We start from the raw sequence: 22,609 nt of genomic DNA, 5'->3' as shown, positions 1-22,609 counted from the left end.
AACCAGGAACCGAAGCGAACCTAAAAAAAAGGGAAATTTAATTGCAATTTCACGGTTTTTTTAGGATTATTGATCCCCCCCTCCCCTGCGTAGACCATTGTCCATACAACATTTTTAAAATTTGTATGGGCCGTGGATAATTGTCAACCCCCCTAAACTGCTCAGCGTAGTTTATGAACAGCCCCTAGTAGGGATAGAGAATCACAAAAAAGTCCTTACTTTCAAGTCGTTCGGAATCACATTTTGTTTAGGGAATTTTTATCGATCAGACTTGTGAGGTTCAACTCGTGCCGTATGACTCAAAATTTTCCGTTTGAAGAGTTTTCCTAGACTGGGCTCTTAATTGGTTTGTAAGCATGACATCTTAACAACTGTTCGAAGTCTCAGAATTTTTAAAACTAACAATTCTGAATGTTGAATGTCTTGAACGGAGCCTGAGCAAATTTTCAATCTCTGAAATACCTGTGAAGGTAGTTTCTACATTTCTAGAAAATAACTCTTAATTTTATATCTTTGGATTATTTTTGAGATGTTCCTTAGAATCACCCCAAGTTGTATCCAAATATACTTTCCCCCTAATTCCACTGAATAATTGTTTTATTCTTTCTGATATTTCATTGAAATTTGTGTAACTAAGTGCTATCAAAATTCTCTGTATACCACTTTTGGATTCCCCTCTAGAAATATATTAATGAATTCTTTGAATATTGCTAAGAAATTGAGTTCACATCAGATTAGATATATTCAAGCAGTTTAAAATGACGATTCCTACCACTCGAACTTGGCCGTCGGATAATATTTTGAAAAAATGTCTTCTAGAACCTCGAGAAAGTCCCAGCAATTAATCAAAAAAATATACAATACATATCTCTAAAATGTATACCAGAATCTTCAAACTTTGTTCAAGATCGAGATTTTAAATCATAAACGCATGTAAAATTTTCTTTCTAAGTGGGAAAACTTTCTTCGTTCCGGAATAATGATAATTTTGCTTAGACTACGATCTAGAAGAGTTGTATAGGTTCCAGAGGCATGAATATTTGTCTTTGTTTCAAGTTTTACAGAAGTTTATGTTTTCTTTAAATTGCTTGTCTTAAAATTGAAAAATTTGTCCTAGCATTTTTCTCTGCGTCTTAATTTTTCTCAATTTCAAGATTTCCTAATAGATGTCCACGTTATATCTTTTACATCCCCAAATTAATTTTAATATTTAACCAATTCGCATTCTGAATCTAAATTCCAATTATTAACCCTCCGTTACTCGCGCCAACTTTTGTAACACGAGTACTCGCGCGTTGTACTTGTACAACAGTGTGAGTTTTCCAATGCCATTTTGCAGCCGAGCTACCAATCGATATGAAGCCAACGGGTATTCCTTAAAAAACTTGTTTTTAACTAAACAAGTTAAACTTTTTCACAGTTAACCCCCAAAAAATGCGGATAATAGATAAAATGTGAATGAAAACCGCGTAAACGGTATCTGTACTAAAGGGTGATACGGTCAAAATTTGGTCAAGGGAAAACGCGTGTAAATCGGTGAAATCGTTTATTTAAAAAATCAAATTAAATTTCTTTTTCAAGTTCAATTAGTATAAAATTCAGGAAAAATATTCAGTTAGGCTTCCGCTTTTCCAAATCCGAATTGCCGGGCCTTACGCTTGACCCCTGCCATCAGATTTTGTACAGCCACCTTGTCCACCTTCTTCGCCGCAGAAAGCCAGTTTGCCTTGAACTGCTGCTCGCCCTTAGCAGTTTTTTTGGTCTTCTTTAGGTTCCGCTTGACAATAGCCCAGTATTTCTCAATTGGGCGGAGCTCTGGCGTGTTGGGAGGGTTCTTGTCCTTTGGAACCACCTGCACGTTGTTGGCGGCGTACCACTCCATGGCCTTTTTACCGTAATGGCAAGATGCCAAATCCGGCCAAAACAGTACGGAACAACCGTGTTTCTTCAGGAAAGGCAGCAGACGTTTATTCAAACACTCTTTCACGTAAATTTCTTGGTTGACAGTCCCGGAAGCTATGAAAATGCTGCTTTTCAAGCCACAGGTACAGATGGCTTGCCAAACCAGATATTTCTTTGCGAACTTTGACAGTTTCATGTGCTTGAAAACATCTGCTACCTTTCCCCTTCCTTTTGCCGTATAAAACTCCTGTCCCGGAAGCTGCTTGTAGTCGGCTTTGACGTAGGTTTCGTCGTCCATTACCACGCAGTCAAACTTCGTCAGCATCGTCGTGTACAGCCTCCGGGATCGCGCTTTGGCCGTCGTATTTTGTTTATCATCGCGATTTGGAGTCACTACCTTCTTGTAAGTCGATAGTCCGGCTCGTTTTTTGGCTCGATGCACGGTTGTAGACGATACACCCAGCTTATTTGCGGCATCTCGGAGAGAGAGGTTAGGGTTTCGCTTGAAACTACCGGCAACTCTCTTTGTCGTCTCAGCGGCTTCCGGTTTTCGATTTCCCTCCGATCCAGACTTCCTGGCTGTCGACAAACGTTCCCCAAACACTTTAATTACATTTGTAACGGTTGATTTGGCAACTTTTAGCGATTTTGCCAACTTTGCGTGCGAGTAGCTCGGATTTTCGCGATGCGCGAGCAAAATTTTGATACGCTGCTCTTCTTGCTTGGACGTCATTTTGACAACTGAAGAGTGAAATCCAAAATCAAAATAGGAGCAACATTCTACACGCACACACCTTCAAAATGAGGGGTGTTCAGGTTTTTTAAATGCAAAATTGAAAGAAATACGTCAAGTTGATATTGACCAAATTTTGACCGTATCACCCTTTACGCTTGAGTAATGCACCACAACTGCAGAGCAGATTTTTCGATGTTTCACGTTCCAAATTACAGAAAAGACAGATATCACTCTGAACCCGACCAATGTTCTTCATGTGATATCTACTAAGAAAGTGCCCAGTTACTAGGCCAGTGTATATACTAAGAGCTATTTTATTGACCTCTAAGAGCTTTTTGGTGTATGTTATATTAGAAGTTATAAATCTTTTCGACTGGTTGCTCTTTGTGACAGTCGTCCAATTTGCCATCACCCTCTTGCCAGTTTCCTCTGTGCGGTAGCCTCTTTTGATTTTGGCCACCACACTAACAAAGCATACGCTACTTTCGTACGGACTATTGATGTGTAAATCCACATTGTCATTTTTAGTTTCAAACCCCACTTTCTTCCAATAGTTTTGTAGCATGCCCACAGGGCACTGCAACACTGGGCCAGGAATGCAATCTAGTGGAGCACTAGATTGTATTTCTGGCCCAGTGTGCACTGGTTGCTTTGTTAATCACAGAATCAAGCTGAGCATTCCAATTCAACTTGGCGTCCAAAATAACTCCTAGGTATTTGATCTGCTCACTAAGATGGATCTGCTCTCCTCCAAGATTGAATTCTTTTAGGTTAATCTCTCCCTCTTTCTAGCGTTCTTGCTTTCTCCGCGAAGTTTTGAAAGTTCCTGGATATTTTGCATAGGTTTGCATCATTAACTGAAACCAACAATATGTGCGTTGACATTGCTACAATCGTCGTTTGCTACATCTATAAAGCTATTAAAGTATGGGCATCTCGAGAATCTAACTTTTTAGCATCTTATTCTACTACTTAGCAAGATGAGTGTGGGTCTAAAGGAAATTGACCTTAATTATGTTGAATCCTCCCACAGATTTATGGCTTCTGACATGCTATGGACAAAAGATCAATACATCACAAGATTTTCGATCGTGAACTTCGATGATTTCAATACAGACTTTTTTTTTTTGTTTATTAATTTATTTGATAAGGCTCAAACGATCTAACTTTACTGAGCCGAGGATTCTTGGTCACCATACAATACATCTTAAAACTATAGTCAAAAGGTACAACACAATAAACACTTTATCTTCCGATATCCAAAAAGCCTCTTCCACCATCAGAACTGGAGCCGCTTCCAGTGGTTTCATTGTATGGTTGTTACACCAACAAGGGTCAGATCGCTTCCATTGCAGCAATGGACGCAAAACGTGGTCAGCACCCACACACTTATCACTAGACGGTTGCTTTCCAAAGTCGACGACGCATCGACCGAAAGAACTGCAGATAAAGAACAATGAGGAGGACCACACCATGGTTGCTGTCGAGAAAACAGACGATCGCGTGGCACACATCGAGAGTGGCCTGTTTCTGTCGACAGCCGAGTGAACTCAATACAGACTTTGGAAGAGTTAATATGCTACTGCGTTTTATTATATTATATTATTATATTCAACCAAATTCATTCGCGGCAGTATATTGAGAACATTCTAACGATTACATTTACGAAAGGACGATACGACAACCAATATTCTGACTCTAGTCAACCGGATCCTTATTTTAACTACAAAATATGGTAGCAGCCAGGCATAGAAAATCATTTACATTCATTTCGAGCATTCATTTACATTCATTTGCCTCTAACTTTTTTCGTCATTAGAATTTCGTAAAATAATGTATAAAGACTAACTCAAATCTGTATCTCTTATGCATGACGAAGAGTTCGCAGAACTTGTTATTGTTTTTCAATGAATGTAATTTACATTCACTGAAAAACGATGGTGAATTCTGCTTGCTCTGGTTCATCATGCATAAGAGATACAGATTTGAAATACTAACAAAAGTTGTAGTTAATATCAACACCTACAAAAGCTTCATATATTATTTTACGGAATTCTGATGATGAAAAAAGTTAGAAGCAAATTAATGTAAATGAATGCACGAAATGAATGTAAATGATTGTTCATGCCTGGTAGCAGCTGTCAATTTGATGAAACAACAACAAAAGCGACACAATGTATCATCATTGTTATCTGCGTTGCTTCGAGTTTTTTTTAGGCAATAAGACGTACTTTTTTAAACATTCCAATTTAATTTTTAAAATAATGTTATCATTATTACATTATTGCATTGATTCTTATCATCGGATTATTTTTACTCTAATAATGCACTGTTTGACAACTCTAATGTTTGAACTCTAATCTGGTGTTTTGATATGAGTTCCCGTTTCTCTTAATATTTTTCATCATAAAATAAAGCTTCTACTTCCCGAAATGGCTCTTACCGTTTCTTTTGAGCACAAAAATCCTATTTTAATAATTCGAACACTCAAATTGATTCGTTAACGATATATTCAGCAAAACAAATCTTTTTGGGACAGTTATGTGTAGAATTTAAACATGGGACAATTAGGCTTGATGTTGGTTTTAAATAAGCCTATAATAAATTACATGTTTTTATATTTTCATTCGAAGGCTTACGTAAAAAGTACTGTTTTATGAACAAAAGTGAATAACGTCCAAAGCTAACATGGGACAGATATGCGTAGAATGGCAGTACATGAGTCATGTAATATGAATGATGGATTCTTAAGCAGAAGTCAAGAAATTATTTTGTAAAACATCCATGATCTTATAGGGATTACGTTCACTGTATAAGCTTGTAGGTATGCGTGAAGCACTTATACTAAATTAACTAATTAAATTTAGCTAACTATATTGAAAGGTTAATAAATTTTTGCACAGAAGCCAAATCGATTTGCGATCTCCAACAAAGTTGAACTGCTTAGTTTACTTTATATTGCCCAGCTTTTGGCAATGTGTGAATTTTTGACAAGCAAATTAATATTTTCTGTCTTTTTCCCATACATTCTATCAAAAAACTTTAATGTTAATCTGAAACTCCAAAACATAACCAAATTCGTTCAAATTTGGCACAGTTGTTATGGACCCTAATACGATCGAATCAGCAAGGGGGTTGTCGGTTGGCTGGTTGTATTTATTAAAGAGATTTTCAGGCTGGTTCGATTGTGCCACGTTTGGCCTAAGAGCGTTTAGCATAAGGCCGTTTGGACTAAAGTCGTTTGGCATAATAGGTCAACATATTAACATACATATTGACTCACAAAATCAAAAACAGTAAAACTCGAATGAACTCCTTATGTTTAAAAAATGGACAAATCTTCACTGTTTTTTTATTTATTCAAAATGTTATGCATTATGCCAAACGATCGTTATGCCAATCGATCATGATGCCAATCAACTTTAGCTAAATAAAAATTATGCCAAACAACTTTTGGCCAAATGACATACAACCGGCTGGTTCATGTTTCGCAGAGGGTTTTAAGTTGCTTACGTTTGTAACGTAATAAATCAAAATGTGCAGACTAGTGCAGCTTATGTTTCTGCTTTTGAAAATTAGTTCGATCATCTTCCAATATTTTTCAAATAAAATATCTTCACGACACACTTGTAATACATTTCAATTACACTCAAGTCAGTCGCAATATATACGGTACATTTTTAACGATTTCTCGAAAACGATACAACTTATCGAACTAATTCTAACCACATTATCCGTTTTGAGTCATAGGTAATCAAATAGCATATTAAAAAAAATCACAATTTTTAGTGTAAATATAGAATCTTTTAACAATGTTTATATGGAGCCTAGCATGCTAATATTAGGAATGGCATCAAAATCTAAACGTTTAAAAATATTTAAGCATGTGAAAAATCTTAATTTTGGTATGTTTTTTAAACTGAGTGTGTTCTGTTTTGAAATATAAACAGCTCAAGCTGTCCATGAGCATCGCTTTCGTATGCTACAATCCCAACACATCCCTCAAGTGTTTCGCTACACAGAGACCACCATTGTCGTTTTCGTTCCCAATTAAGGTCAGCTGGCTGGCGATAAAAAAAAATAGATGCTGGGAAACAACGATTGTCTTTGGTGTAACAATTAGCCATTTTTTACCTGTTAGTGGTTCGTTTTTGCACCACATGCCATTAGAAATTTTAGATATCTGTATATAAGGCTTCACTTTGTCCATTTGGCCTTGTCCACGGGTATTGTCTGTAACATGAGTTTATTCAATTTCTTTAGTCAACACAACATTGATGGGACAATTGTTTCGTGCTGGTAGTCGTTGTGAATCACTGCAGGGGTCTATTTTCAACAGATATTAATTTATCGTATACATATTTTTGCTTCTTTGTAGGTTGGCCGTTCGTCAGAGTCACCGATAGATTTCGTTGTAATGGACACGCTGCCCGGTGATAAAAAAGATGCAAAAGTCCTGCAGAGTACCATATCGAGATTCGCCTGTCGAATCCTTGTGGATCGAAGTGATGGACATAAAGCGAGAATCTACGCAGCGGGATTTGACACAAGCAGAAACATTTTCCTAGGGGTAAGTTGATCATTGAACGTGCATATTATTTCCAGACTACTCCAGTGCTGAAGCGAAAGAGACGACACAAAGAAGTGTCGTAAATATCAAGTCTCATTAGCACCTGCGGGTGGTTTCCAGGAAGGATGGTATCTTTACCCTTTTCTGTTTTGCGGCCCCAACAGAAACCGACAGTTTGCTTTGCATAGTGGAATCGCAAATGTGCTAGTGTCCTACTTCGAAGTATAACTGTCGCGTGAGACAATGTGACACCTGTTCGGTAGGATAGCAACTGAAATAAAAGTCACTTGCAGTCATGCAAAGCTTGGGCAGGGCAATAGCATTTGCATAAATTTAAAAAAAAATGAAGTTTTGGGGAGGAAAAATAACATCCTGTAGGTGACACTTTAATTCGACATATACCACTGCGACAGGTATACATCACACAGATTCACTGGTAAATCACTTTAATCCTGCGCTGATATGTATTTCCTATTTTTTTTAATCAAAATTACCTACAATTTTAAATGTTTTGATGATTGCTTGAGGTGCTGTCTAAGTGATAACGGATACGTTCAACTATGTACTTCCTTCGGTGGGTTGCTTTCATGACCATTATAACCAATGCCAGCATCAAGTTTTTTTTTGCCATGAAAGTCGTTTTTCGCCTCTTGTATTGCCATGCGGTCATGTATAATCGTAAACATGCCTCAACAGAGACCCCTGTATAGCAAGAGGAAATGGTGTAAACTTGAACGTTATGGTGATTAACCTGACAGATGTTTTTCCCCTTTTCCTCGTTGCGATTACCTATACTATTGCCATTCAGTAAAACATTCGGCAAAACGACTTGTGTCGTGTTGCTCTTGCTCTATTTGGCGCGTCATCCAACTCCTTAAAGCATGTGCCACTGACTGCGGGGTCCGGTTTCAAACTTTCCGTCGTGTAACGATGAGTACTAACTGGATGTTGTTGTTCAACTAATAACGCAAGCTGTGGATTTCAATTTCACTTGCCATTTTTTGTTGTTGCTTCCCGGCACCTGCTTGTTACAGCGGTTAGGTTTTAAGCAATGCTGTAAGTGACATAAGAAGTAATTCCAATGGCTATGATGATGATGTGATTGCGGTAACATATTCCACGCTTGGAAGATGAGTTTCGTATGCGTTCCAAGTCAGTGCACGCACTGTTATGATATAAAACATGATGTTTTAATCAAATGTTTAAATTTTTGTATTTTTCTAAGATTTTATGGTTTACAGTTAAGCACTTACGTTTTTTTTTCAATATTTACCATTTCAGGAAAAAGCAACCAAATGGCAGGATAATGTGGAAATCGATGGCCTCACGACGAATGGCGTGCTTATCATGCACCCCAAAGGTCAGTTTTGTGGTGGTTCAGCTGAGTGCGGATTATGGCGCGAAACGTCAGTTGGAGGAGATGTGTTTAGTCTACGAGAGTGCCGGTCTGCGCAGCAGAAAGGCCAGCCAGTTTACGAAGAAACCAATGCCCTGCAGGATGGCACTCTAATCGATCTTTGCGGTGCAACTCTGTTGTGGCGATCGGCTGAGGGACTGAGGCATTCACCGGTATGTTTGATGTGTAGGATACTAATAATTGTTTCTAAAAACAAGTTTTTCTGCTTCTAGACCAAGAAAGACCTAGAAAAATTGGTAGACGAAATCAATGCTGGACGTCCACAGTGTCCGGTTGGCCTCAATACTTTGGTTATTCCTAGAAAAGTGTCATTGGGAGAGCACGTTAACCAGCCTTATGTGTATTTAAATTGTGGCCATGTACAAGGTGAGTGATAAAAGTCTGCTGTTGATTTGTATCTTTATTCAGAACTGGATTATTGCCATTTTAAAGACACTGCTAGCTGTCAGGGGCATTGACAGTGCCGAATTTACATTTATAGGGGCACGTGGTCAAACATGTGGGGCCCATCGAGTGGACCTAAGTCGATTTTAACAGTCACTAATTTTCATAATCTTCAACCCAAACTTCTTAATTCTAGATAGAGCTGGAGTTAGGGCGAAACAGCTTTTGTAAACAATGACTTCTATAATCGATTTCTAGGAACTCAAGGCTCGCCCACGCAAACTTACATAACCGTCGGGGGTAGGGGAAGTTTTCCTCTACCCGATGGTGTTGTTGATTTGCGTTGACGAGCCTTAACTTTCTAGAAATCATCGAAAGAAGCCATTGTTTATAAGAGTTGTTACGCCCTAATTCCAGCGCTATCTAGAATTATTCATTTGACGATCCACGGGTCCGCTCCCCCGTTAGAGTTTCAAGTAGGTATACCTAATCGTTACTATCGCTTCCAGTCGCCCTGAATGTTAAGCGATCTAATCTGCCGATGGACGCATAACTGTCCCATCTGACTTTTGACTGGAAATGTTCAATTCATAGGGGGAGGAGGGGCATAGTGAACAGGTGGGCCATAGTGAGCATCCCGGAGTTTGGCCCTGAATCTCTAGCTGCATGAAACAAATCAACTGGTAGTAGGTTCAATATCATTATGATAATGATCCAACCGCCAATAAATTTGTTCTGAACGGCCGGAAGTCCATGCTGGTGCACGGGATCCTCACTATGTCCCACCTGTTCACTATGCCCCTCTTACCCCTACGTCATAACAATGGAATTCATAACTCAGCTGATCAAACTTATAAAAGTATTATAAAATAGAGTAGACTGGATTCGAACCTTCAGATTAGTGAGTCCGTGACTTAAGCTCGCGTCTATCAAAGCTTGGGGAATCGGATAGGTTAAAGGCGTACGATAATCACTCATAAGCCGTGCTTATGGAATTGGGTTCTTTAAGGGTATTGAGGTAAATGCATATTTGTTATCTGCATTAAAAATGGAACTTAAACCCAAAATTTCATCAATTTTGGTACACTGGAACTATTTTAAATAAGTACGATTACATTTGCAAAAATCACCTTATTAGCGCCCCTCGGTGTCACTTTGTATGGGAGTGAGCTGTCAGTTTGTCAGTTTAGTGTCAAACAGTGAAGTTATTATTTTGCTTTAAATCTTGATTTAAAAATCGAGATGAATCTGTTTGGTTCGAAAAAAAAAAATCGCTGTACTCAGAAAACGAAGCTCTTTCCGATGATACATAATAACATATATTTTTTTTTCCAAAGTTTAAGAACGCAATTCATAAGTGTCTTATGAAATCAAAATTTGTCTAGGTTCATTAGTCATGTCTAATGGAATTCTTGAGTTTATTTACCTCAAATTAGAAAAATTCGAAAAATGACAAGTAGATTCGACCCTCTTGAATAAAGGGCGAAACAATTTAAAAACGAAAATCGATTAAGAGAACCGATCATCGCAGATAGGTCCTTGTGATTCTGAAAGCTAGATTTATAAAACAAATGTGTTATTTGCTTAAATTTCATATGTTGATTTCTAGTGGAACAAGTATGCGTCCATTATTGAATTGGAACATGCATGGGACTGATATGCGTCCACCGATATTAATGTCCTTTTCAACTGACAAAGCTTATTTGAGTGAGGTCGATTTTTTAAAATCTTTATTGCATAGATTTTTAGCCGTAGGCTAATTCATCTCTATGTGAGGTCGATGTATTCTGCCTATAACCGCATATTAGTCCCATATGGATTTTCGTCAATTTTGAGATAACAACGCTATCCACTATCAATTGGCATCTACTTTCATATTATGTTATAAAACTATGGACTTTGATCATGAAAAATATGAAAACAACATCAAGTCAGCTTGTCCCATCAAGCAAAGTAATCGCATATCAGTCCCATCCTAAAATTCAATCGTCCATAGTTCAAGTTAAAGTTCTGCTTTTCGAATCGCCATATTTTTCGCTGATATAACAGAACATGCAAGCTTCATTGTGATAGATTTTAACTTGAAAAAATATCAATAAATTTACTATGATTTTTCAAATATTTACATGAAAATTTCACTTCGTTACTTCGACTGCCATTTTCTCAATGCCTATTTTTTTTCCATATGGGACTGATATGCGATTATAGGCAGTAAAAGCGCAGCCCAGTTAGCGAATTCCACTCGTTTTTTTTTTTTTTAGTTCTTAACGAACTGCGTCGTTTTTTTAGTTCTTAACGAACTGCGCCGTGCAAGGTGAGCTGGTTGCCCCGAACATAGCGACGTTGACCACGACCTGAACTTCATCCTCCGAACTACTACGCTATATGAAACATTTTGACCACTGGTTTGCCTCCCGAATCAGGATTCTCAGGAACATTTCGCAGATATCTGAGCACACCACGATCTTGCCTTCCCTGAATCGTAGCAAAATTTTTACAAGCGATACGAGGAGCAGCATGTCGTTGAATGAAACTCCAACAGCCTTCGCAGCGGCATCCCACACCATTTGGATTTTCTTGGTGTTTTTTTTTTTGACGTAGGACTACGTCTTTGATTTCTATATAGGGGTACACTTTGTGAAAACCGAGATTGGAACATGTAATAAATTAAGAAAGATTTTGAACGTTAATAACTCAGCTGTCCCTGGTCCAATTTCAATAATTTTATCACCAATCGATCAGAAATATGGCTACGCATTGATAACAATGCTTCCGAATGTTGATTTTTAACAAGAAACTTTTGAAAAATTGGTAAATGTCTAGCATTGTCCAAAAGCGTCGAATTAACTAACAAATCCACCAATTACCTACATGCATATGCTGCTTCCCCAGCACAGTCGTCAGAGAGTAGTAAGTAGACGAAAAAAGTCAAAGTGGCATTCGCCTCCAACCTTGGGCGCGTGCGAATAGGGAGGATGGAATTGCGTAATATTTTGCACACTCATCGCCATACTCAGAACCACACGCTCCCAACGACCACACCACTGTGGTTTCGTCGAAATTAGTAGCAGCAGTAGCAGCAGAAGCAGTGCTTTCGGTGTGTGGCGTTGAAAATTGTTTTTCAGTAACAACGAAAGGCTGCCTGCAAGCAGCGAGCTGCAGAGCCCACATAAACAACCATCAAAGAAGGAAGAAGCTGCACCGCTATGCTATGGATCGGAATCAGTAGCTCTTCGTGAGTCGCTGCGGGTCGGTCATCTATGCCAAGCGTGTCACCCGCGCTCCAAACGACATACAGCTCAACAGCCTCATCCGTGTTGAACACCCAGCTCAGAATTACTCAACCATCACTACAAAACGGTCCTTTTCAGGGCCACCAAAAATTTGTTAAAGAGTATTATTTGGACATTGGCCAAGGTCATCAGTTCCCGCAAGCAGCTATCTATCAAGGCTCAACATGGTCTTTATAGAAGGTGTGGAATTGTAGGCCCGAATGTATTGGTGAGATTAATCAACGCCTGACCATTTTCCAGAACACGCTGGTAGGAAGTTTTAAAAATCCATATAGAATTAGAGAAGTGGGAATACTTCGCTTCGGTCCCCAGAAAGCCAATAAAATCAAATTTGTGAGAAAATTAGCTCTCACGAGCTCAATCGCTCGAAGTCCCTCCTTTTTTACATATTCTGCACAAACGATACTTTCCGCCCCGCCCCGAGGTGATTAATCAATACCACATCTTAAACAGCGAAGATGCAGCTGTTCAACTGATCCTTCATATCTGGAGTTCCTTCCATACACGCACCAACCCAGTCGAGTTTTAGTTGCGACTGGTTCACTGCTACTGCCTTCACGATTCTTCAAGCAGTGAGCAGTTGAACTTGCTCAAGACCAATGCTCATACCAGGTTTGGCGTTGACGTAGATGGCCACGGGAAGTCCTTGCAGATGCGGGAACGTATTCGATAGCTCTGTGTAGTCCAACGTTTGACTTGAAAGTCCTAGCTCACACACGGTTCGTACGATATCCAGCTGAACGAAACATAGCAAAGGATTTCGTGTTGTGATGATTGTGGTGAACAGTCTCGCCAAACTTTGTACCATCGGCAGTATCTTTGCGGCTACTGGACTGCAGCACATGGTGCCGTACATGGCATACATCTACTCCGCATTCCTTTTTCGAACGGCAAGGCCATTTACGATGCGGTATCAAGCATAATCGACACAAATTATTCTTCCGCATTGTCTTTCATCGGCCTCCGATGTCCAACTACTTAAAACTGGAACAGTTGAGAATCTTATGACCATCTTTGTCGCAGTAGGAACACGTTTTTGACGAACGTTCTCCTGCCACTATTTGTAACATCTAAGAATAGGAGAAAAATATAAAACTTGACGAACTTGTTAAAAACTGTTGGGAAAAATTACTTTTGAAATCGTACGTCGTGTGCCTAATAATGACGCACTAATTTTCCTATGTTCCTAATTTGACGCAAAATGTTCCTTATTAGACGCACTAAAAAAATGTTATAAATTCAATCCATAATGATCGATTGTTGAATATATTGTTATATGCATAACGGGTATATAACATTATATTATTTATTTAATGAGTTTGGCCTTTCAGGAACAGATTAAGACCATGTCGTAGACATAGATTTATCAACAATGTTCCGCACTGATTTCGCAATGTGCCTTGATTGACGCAAAGTGTTCTTTATTTGATGCTCTGAACAAAATTATGTGAATTAAACAAATAATTACTGTTTATTCACCTTTTTGTAATATACATATCGGAAAAAAAAACTTAACAAGGGCCATTAAATTACGAGTTTGACCTTTTTCGGAGCAGCTTTAGATTTAGACTCTTGACTGCAGATTTTTTGGCCTCTCTAGCCTTTTTCTTCTCTGCTCGAATCTGTTCTTCCTTCTGCTTTTCCGATTCCATTTTTGCATACCATGCTTTATATTCTTCACTTGTAGCAACAGCCGGTGGACGGGGACGCTTACGTGCAGCTTTTGGCACCTTGGGTGTTGTTTGTGGCAAGAGAAATGCTTTGTTGAACAGATTCTCCTTTTCCTCAGATAAACCTGATTGAGATAAGTCGTGTGATGTCTCTGACTCCGCATGCTCATCTGGATGCTTCTCCGGAAGCATTGGAAGGGTTTCTGTCTCTATTGGCCCTCCCGGAGGTTCTTCAAGAGTATCACTTTCTTCTTGTTCTTCCGTACATCTGACGGATTCGTCATTGCTTGGGCTTTCTGTGATCTGAAATCTGTCCCACCTTGACAAGGTGCGCATCCGATCATCTAAAATTAAATCAATATTTATAATTAACCCATCAGGTACTTCTAAAAACATATTCAGGAATTGGTACCTTCAACTTCATCACTTCCGAAACCATAAAAACCGTCTGTTTGATTATCATGCTTATTAGAAATCGACTCTGCCTTTTTTTTCATCTCCTGCCAAACATAGAACAGGTTGGTATCATTTGCAGGACCCGGCCAAATCAAGGCTGACTGATGTTTCTCAAATAGTTTTAGCTGTCCAACCTTGAGGTGCGATTCCAAACCCCCAGTAAATTGTTTTCCTTAATAGTTTCGCTGTTTTCTTTTTGTCCGGTTGAATATGCCCGTCCCTCTCATCATTGGGCTTATCTTGCTCTTGAAGAAGCATTTGATAGTTAACCGAATTAGGATCCCACGGCACGATTCCTCTCTTGCGGAAACCATTTACAAGTATGGGTTACAAGTTCTTCATATTATCTACCGCTTTTTCCAAGCGGTGCAATTTAATGCTTTGGCAAGGACTCACCAGCATGAAAGGTTCGATACTCAATAAGATGTCTGTTCCATTGGACCTTCAATGGTCTAAAAAAGGATACGTCCAATGACTGGAGTACGTGTTTCGAATTCGTGAACAAGGAAATCAGGGAGATCCGGTTCGTGCGATAATATTCAACAGTCTGGTACGATACGTGAGAGGACTGACCATCCACAAAAACAATAATTGGTAGCGGTATTTCTGTCTTTTTCAACCACGGTTCAAATACATTCTTCAAATAATCAAAAAATGTTTCTTGAGTCATCCATCCTGATTGATTTCTTCCAACAGCCCAACCTGGTGGTGCATTCCGCGCGATTTCCGCCGGAACACGTTGCTTGTAAGGGAAAAGAATCAACGGTGGAGCAAGCGTCCCGGCGGCGTTGGCCGCAAACAAAGCGGTATAACTTTCCTTCTCGGAGTTTCCGTTGTTCGTGTGAACATATTTTTCTCCAGTTTTGGCAAAAACCCGCTCTTTTGTCGGAATCATCCTAGCTGCCGATTTGTTCATATTGAAGACACATTCTGGCTTCGCAAGAATTTGCAGTAGCTTTTCATTGTTTATAAATGAATCAACTTCACTGAACCAGATTCTTATCTGTTTCTCTGACTCCGTAGTGCGTTGCTTCGAGAGAGCACTCGGTACGCGTCGATAAGCCCGCTTATGCCGCAAAACGAATCCAGTCGATTAGTCCTTTCCTCTTCCGCAGCCAAAATCGTTGGCTTCCCCCGTGAACGCTGCTTTGATTGTTTTAGCTTCCGCCGAACAGTGGCCTCTGGAACGCCAAAAGAATTTGCTGATTGCCGGATGGATACACCTCTACGTGCCATGTCAACAGCTTTTCCAAGCTCAGCTTCGGTGTAGACTATGTACTTTTTATCGGATTTAATTTCGGATCCCATGTTTTCGTTCTGAAAATAATTAGGAACTGTATGAGCCTAAATTGACGCAAAGTTTTCGGTCGAAAAATTTGATTAAAACATAAATATGTAACATTGCAGCATCAAATCACTAGTAATACATACGTTCTTACAGTTACAGATGTTTTTATCGCTAAAAAACTGATTTTTATATGCAAACTAATAAAAATTGTACAACTCGTTTCTTAGCTCCTTTGCTATCGAAGATGAAAATTGACGCACTTGACAGACGATGTTTTTCTTTTGCTTTTATTTTGACGTTACTAAAGATCAACAGACAATTTGGTTTTACGAGTGTGAAGAATAAACGTAAACAAAAATACTTCGATTCATTTGAAGGTATAATTCTGCGTGAAATTCGAATAATCATGGATTTAATTCAAAAGTGCGTCAAATATGGTGCCTCCACGGTACTCTCCTTCTTCAATACGCTTGGCGGCTCATTCGCATGGGTAAACAGCTTCTCCTTTTGATTCGCCTTTTCTACCCTAGTTGGTGGTTTTGGGTAGAGTCCACTCCGATGCTCAGCTCGGAAGCTAGATTCACCGTTCCCGACAAGAAGTTGTTGAACGTTGCCAGCTTGTCAACGAACGCCTGCTTGAAGTTCCCCAACTGCATCTTCAGCAAGGTGGGTAATTTATCAACTCCTGTAGCTGCATCGGATTCGATAAATGTGCTTGCTGATCTGTCAAAATAATGTGATCGATGAGATTCTGTATCACCGAGCCGTAAGTAACGATGGTGCTCAAGTTATCCGACTTCGGTAGCGGAGCTTTCATCACCGAGCAGAATAGAACTTATCAGTATTTCTGGGCTTTCGCAAGCATGGGAAAAATCGTTCCATTTTGCATTCTCAACTCACTCACACGCAGTGTTGGAAAAGTTCGCGATATTTCACGAAGTTCACCAAGGGAAAAGTTCGTGAGTCATAGTGAGTTTTCGCGAACTTTTCCATCACTGCTCACACGTATACAACATCAGAAACGAACAGCAGCTTGTGCGAGCCGCACTGATTTCGTTCGTATTCGCATTGCTTCTATTTTCTTCGATGAATGCAGAATTGAGCAAAACAGACAGCTGAGCGTAACATGAATGATTCTGAGTGTAGTGGTGTGGATGATTCCTCTCTTATTATTTTTTCCATGCTGAGCCTTTTACGATTGCATTCTGCTCAGTGAGCTGAATGAGAATTTTGCAGAAAGAATCACTTTTTATTTCTAGCTTTAAACATACATTGACACATTTAAATCGCTATTAATATCGAGAAAACTGTTATACTGTAACACATAAACATAAGCGTCACGCAAATAGCTTAAAACTGCTGTGGCCAATTCAACTGATTTAAATCAGTGAGCCAAAAACTATCTGACTCGGCTATTTAAATCGTTAGCATTCGGATTTTACGCATTCAATCTGGTTCTCCCTCGCTAGAGAAAATTGTTCGGCTGCCTTTCAGTTTATCCTTATTTCCTTCTACTGCTGTCAGTTCTGAGTCGAGCTGCAGAGTCACTTGGTAGGAAGAATTTACACTCGTTCGGCAATCTGTTTGTAGGCGAGGATGGCTATTTTGATTCTGTGGTGCTCGCGCGAGTGAATGAATTTTCCCATGCTTGGGCTTTCGTAGAGCTTATGCAGCGTTTCCATCACGTACGCAACAGATGCGGGTAGGAGTATACGACTTCTAACTGCCTCCCATGCTGAACTTCCCAAACTACGCTGCAGTCTGGCTAGATTCTCGGTATCCGTGTATCCGCAGACCGCCGTCGTGTTCTTGAACGAACTATAGAAGATAGGCCACTTCTCGGGATCTCCTTCGAATTTAGGTAGCTCTCGTGGCGTTACCTGCCGAGCTGCCAATTGGGCATTAGTTGGTGCTGTCAAATTGACTGAAGGATTGATCCTAGTCCCGTCGATTCCCAGCGATGTTGGTACTACTGACGGTGCTACATCCGGCATCATTACTAAAATCGCAATACTTGCTGCTGGATAAAGAAACGATACTGCATTCCCGGGTAAAACACTAGGATTGCTTAGAATACGAACTAGTAGTAGTTGAAGTAGGAAGTAACGGTGGATATCCGGGTTAAAACTGGAACAAACCAGCCGGGGAGGGAACTGGTGAATCCCCAGCAACTGCGGGTGCTGCATTAGACGAAATAGAAATCGGCCAATACGGCAAAGAATTAGTAGTGGTTTGAGCCAAATACTGTTGTGGATTTGAATAGATGCCACTCAACCGTACGGAATTGACGGAATCAAGCCAGCTGCACTTATAGGAGGATTTTGGATTCCCATCAAAAGCACTCCAATAATCGTTGGTACAGTTAAAACTATCGACAAAGTAACCGGGTGATGTTACTACAGTCGTGACAAAGCTTCCACTAGCTGTTGCCACTACTGTCAGTGGAATCGTTGAAACTGTAGGTAGATAGAATGATGTGCTTCTTGGTAACGTTGGTACTGCCAAGGACTCGTAGGATTTCGCCAGAGCTGTGACGTTGCCACCGGGAACTGGAATAGTCGGATCCGGGTACAGCATACCCTGATTCAATGGAACCAGATTGGTATAAGTTTCGAACATCGAAGAAACTGTAGTTGTTTGTAACAAAAGTACTCCTGAATTCGTCTGGCTAACAGCTGGGACTGGTAGGGTAGCGTTCTGTCCGGACGTTTCGACTGTCCAACTCCGTCCACTTGGGCTTCCTTATTAAGCTATTTCTCCATCCGTTCACGCCTACTCTTCACGCTGACCCCGCTTTTCCTACTCGATGAATCCTTTGCATCCCCCATCTGCATCAACAACTCGTACCTCTGCCTCAGGTACCTATTAATGTTTCTCGTCTAGTTCCTTCAACTTGGCTTCTTACGTTCGCTTCTTTTTTAGTTCCCGTTGCTCCTTGAGAAGTTGTAGGCTGAGCTGCAATTTCTGGTACAATTTGAAATTACATTATCAAATTTTCCTCGTACTATTATGACTGTCATCAGCAAAGCCAATTATCTCGAAGCCCTTTGCTTCTAAGTTTTTGAGAAGTTCGTCAACTATTAAAGACCATAAAAGAGGTGAAAGAACACCTCCTTGAGGACACCCTTTACAGCTCTAACTGTTATGGATGAGCTTCCCAGATTTGCTGAGATTTCTCTTTTAGAAAGCATCTGATTAATCCACCTAACGGTGCTTTTGTCGAATCCACGCTTCAACATAGCTATAATTGGTTCGAACTAGTGGAAGTCTTAGCATTGCTTCGCAGTCGATTCTTCCTTGCAGAGTATCAGCGACGGTCAACGGTCTGAAAACATCTATTCGGATACATAAAGGCTCGACATTGATCAATTATTTAATTAATTTTAACACATCGAATTCAACTCGTTGAAAATGCAGCCTCAACCTAGTCTTGCCAACCAATTAAATAACCAAACCAATCGCAGGATTTAACGAAATCTTCTATGTCCAAGGTTAGTCATGGCTAATACACTGACCTCCGGGCCAAAGTTTTCATCTTCACCATTCCCTGATGGTTTGTGTGCAATAAATTTAAAACACCTTCTCACAAATAATAAGGAATTACAGCCTTATCTTTTATCATCAATACATAATCAACCAATTCTAATTTTGACTTAGTACTTTGAGCGCGATGCAAAGAAGATCGTGAGAACAAAGCGCGTTGTTCTGAATACAATCTGTGGAATAAAAGAAATGAAAAGCAAAATAGTGCTACAACCACGCTATGGTTATCAGATAAATCTAACTATTTCTCAATATTTTATATATATGGCGAATTTCGCCTTTTAAATTGCTCAACAGGCTTTCTAATTGCTTTTTTTTATCAAAACAATTATCAAGTAAAAACCCGTCTACCGATTTACAAGTCGCTTGCTAGGCTCAAGGAAAATCTACAAGTACTTACGCTGGCTCACACTGGAAATACCTTCCGTTTGAGCTACCTGTACTTTTCACTATCACTTTTTACCAATTTTCCGTCGTCGCCACTGTTATCTACAATAACTGACCACTACTATGTGTTTAGTTTAGTTTGTTAGGATTTACTTGTGTTAATCAATCTTTCTTTTTAAATGAAATAAAAGCTTAACGATGTAGATTGGATTCGACTCCGTCTCTCCCAACGGCTCATGCTAGACTAGCCTAGCTCTTTATTCTGGACACTCATCTCGAGTCTCTTTTCGTATCTTGATCGATTACACTCTTAACACTAATTACTCTGAACAGGGTAGATACTACAACCACTACACCCCCATTTCGGTGTACCTAGTGGTGCCAAAAAGTGATTCATCGACAGCTCATCATCATTTGTCCAAAATCAAATGTATACCCTATGACTACACCCTAAATAAGTTTTGTGCACTGTTTATACTGCCAGTGGATGCATAAATGTCCCATGATCCGATTTTAAATATGATATAGAGGAAAACCATTTTGTAGAATGTTGAGTGCTAACAATCTTTTTTGAAATTAGAGCTTGGAACCAGTGCTGAAATATGTGTGATAGTAATTTAAAGACTTCACGTGATATTGACAAACATATTTTTGACATCCACACTGGAAGAATTGATTCTCAAAAAAAAGCTTCTTCAAAATCTCATTCATTTTTTCGTCAATGACAAAGATTCTCCTGGTAAAAAAAAGTTTAATTCCGTGTATTCTGCATCACAGTATTGTGATCCAGACAGTTAATGACATAGGTATATGCTTGTTTACTTTAACGGCTTCATGTTCGTCAAGGCCAGGACACTCACAATTGACATGGTTTCCCTTGAAAATGACTTCTAGCTCGAATGAGCAAACAAAGCTGTTTTGTCGCCGTGTATGGTCAATATTTTGCAGCACTGCTTGAAACAATCGAAAAACATTGCAAAACGACAACAACTTTTGTCTTCCTTTTATTATTTTATCCTACTAACAATAGGTATTTATTTACTTTACAGGTCAACATGGTTGGGGCCAAGACAAAGCTTCCAACGCACGTCGGTGTCCTATGTGTTTGGAACTAGGTCCAGTGGTTACACTGTGTATGGGAGTGGAGAATGCATTTTATGTGGATTCTGGACCGCCAACCTATTGCTTTAATCCATGCGGTCACATGGCAACAGAGAAAACTGTCAAGTGAGGCCCTCATGCGTTGTTTTCATAATAAGATTCAGCCCTAACTAAGATTGTGTCTTTTTTCAGATATTGGGCGAATGTGGACATACCTCACGGCACAAACGGTTTCCAAGCAGTATGTCCATTTTGCGCTACGCCTCTGCAAGGATCTCCGGGCTACATAAAACTTATTTTCCAAGATAATCTGGATTAACTTGCGTTCACGATATCCCTGCAACAAGTAATCCCTTTTCCCCCTTTCGCGTCAGATTAAATTCCCTTTCCCAGTCCAACTCCCAATATTAAGTCGAATGATAAGCAAAATGATCAACTGATTCGCGTATAGTTTATAGTAATGTAATTGTTAGTATATTTTTAATCGAATTATTTTTAAATTAATTCTTACAAAAATGCAAATCAAGAAAAAAAAATGTATAATTTTATAGCATTGTCTCCATTGGAACATTGTAACAGCACGATAAACATTGAAATTGTGCGAGTGCGCTAAAGAAAACTGAAGAAAAATAACGCTTGCGAAAAGCTACCTACAATGGATGCATGAGTAAAGAATGCGTTTTTGCTATCACCATCGATCAGAAGGTAATTTGTTATCAGAATTTTAGAATTTGAGGAGGAACGGAGATTTGAGTTGAGATCCTGTAGCTGAGTTCGTTGTTCACAATTGTTCTAGAAGCTAAACACACAAAGATAAAGCCGCTGCAACTGAAATCAGGAGTAAAGAATGACAGTTTCTCCTTTCGCTTTAAAATAAAACAAAATAATCAGAGGTTTTTGTATTCCAAATCACCAGTATAGCAGCAAAGCCTCTAGCAAGCAACAAACGTTGATCGTTCGTTGGTGAGAGAGTCGATTGATTGTGGATCACTTTTATTGTGTGATCACCGCTTTGTTTTATAGTGATGAAGAAAGCATGCATTTTTTAGTTACGTTGAATGACTTTTTTTTTTAATTAGTATCCAAATGTTTGGCCAAGTACTGTTTAGGTAAAGATTTTTTTCGATTTCATGTATTTCCAAATCAAGGAACGATTTTTGAATAGAGTGTAGGAAAGAAGTCTATGTTTAAAAGCGCATCTTATTTAAATTAATATTGTGTATAAAGTATATTAAGTATATAAAGTCTTAGCAAAAAGCGTGAGTGTGATGTAAGGAAATAACTTGTTTTATTTGATCCAGCTATGTACTAACTATCCGAACCCCATAATATATAATTTAGACTACCGAGCCCTTTACATCACAATAAACCATTATCAACCACGATCGTTCAACTCGGTGAAATGAAGTCAGGCAGGACCGACATATGTTTCCCAATCCGCATCAAACATTCGTCATATTGTACCGAGAAACACAATTTTTCGCGCTGTTTCGATCAAGTTCTATCAATAGCAATGATCTACGTTAACTTTAAAAAAAAATTATAATAGGAACGAACCTGAGATTTTCTTCACCATTAATCGGACCGCCGCGAATATGCGTCACTCTTCCGCATCATAACCATCGACACAAAAAGGTACATTTTCTGACTGCACACTTGAATACACGCTGAGATTGGTACGTTGTTCCCAAACATGGTTCGGTGAAAATTTGGTTGCAATAACGTTGTATTCCGAAAAGATCTGCTCGGCACACGAAAGTTCAACATTGCAAGCAGTTCGGGGGCATCAGTTTCATCATTCAACAGCTTAGCAACAAGCAACGATTGCTGTACTTTCCGTTGTCGTTCCAGTGTGTCTAAGC

General features: G+C 39.3%; 1 protein-coding gene across 1 annotated transcript in view; it reads left to right on the top strand.

Moving 5' to 3' along the window:
* Nucleotides 1-21,502, top strand: part of Pli (E3 ubiquitin-protein ligase pellino) — a 117,741-nt gene extending 96,239 nt beyond the window's left edge. The window contains exons 4-8 of the mRNA XM_065220948.1: nucleotides 7,017-7,208; nucleotides 8,490-8,777; nucleotides 8,838-8,991; nucleotides 20,696-20,873; nucleotides 20,940-21,502. Of these exons, the coding sequence (XP_065077020.1) occupies nucleotides 7,017-7,208; nucleotides 8,490-8,777; nucleotides 8,838-8,991; nucleotides 20,696-20,873; nucleotides 20,940-21,066 (939 nt within the window). The 3' untranslated portion in view covers nucleotides 21,067-21,502. The remainder of the gene's footprint in view (nucleotides 1-7,016; nucleotides 7,209-8,489; nucleotides 8,778-8,837; nucleotides 8,992-20,695; nucleotides 20,874-20,939) is intronic.
* Nucleotides 21,503-22,609: the final 1,107 nt, after the last annotated feature.

Source organism: Ochlerotatus camptorhynchus, unplaced genomic scaffold (assembly GCF_037179485.1).
Source record: "Ochlerotatus camptorhynchus isolate MF236.1 unplaced genomic scaffold, CSIRO-AGI_Acam_v1.1 ptg000136l, whole genome shotgun sequence".
NCBI lineage: Eukaryota > Metazoa > Arthropoda > Insecta > Diptera > Culicidae > Ochlerotatus > Ochlerotatus camptorhynchus.
This window is presented reverse-complemented; position numbering and strand designations above follow the sequence as displayed.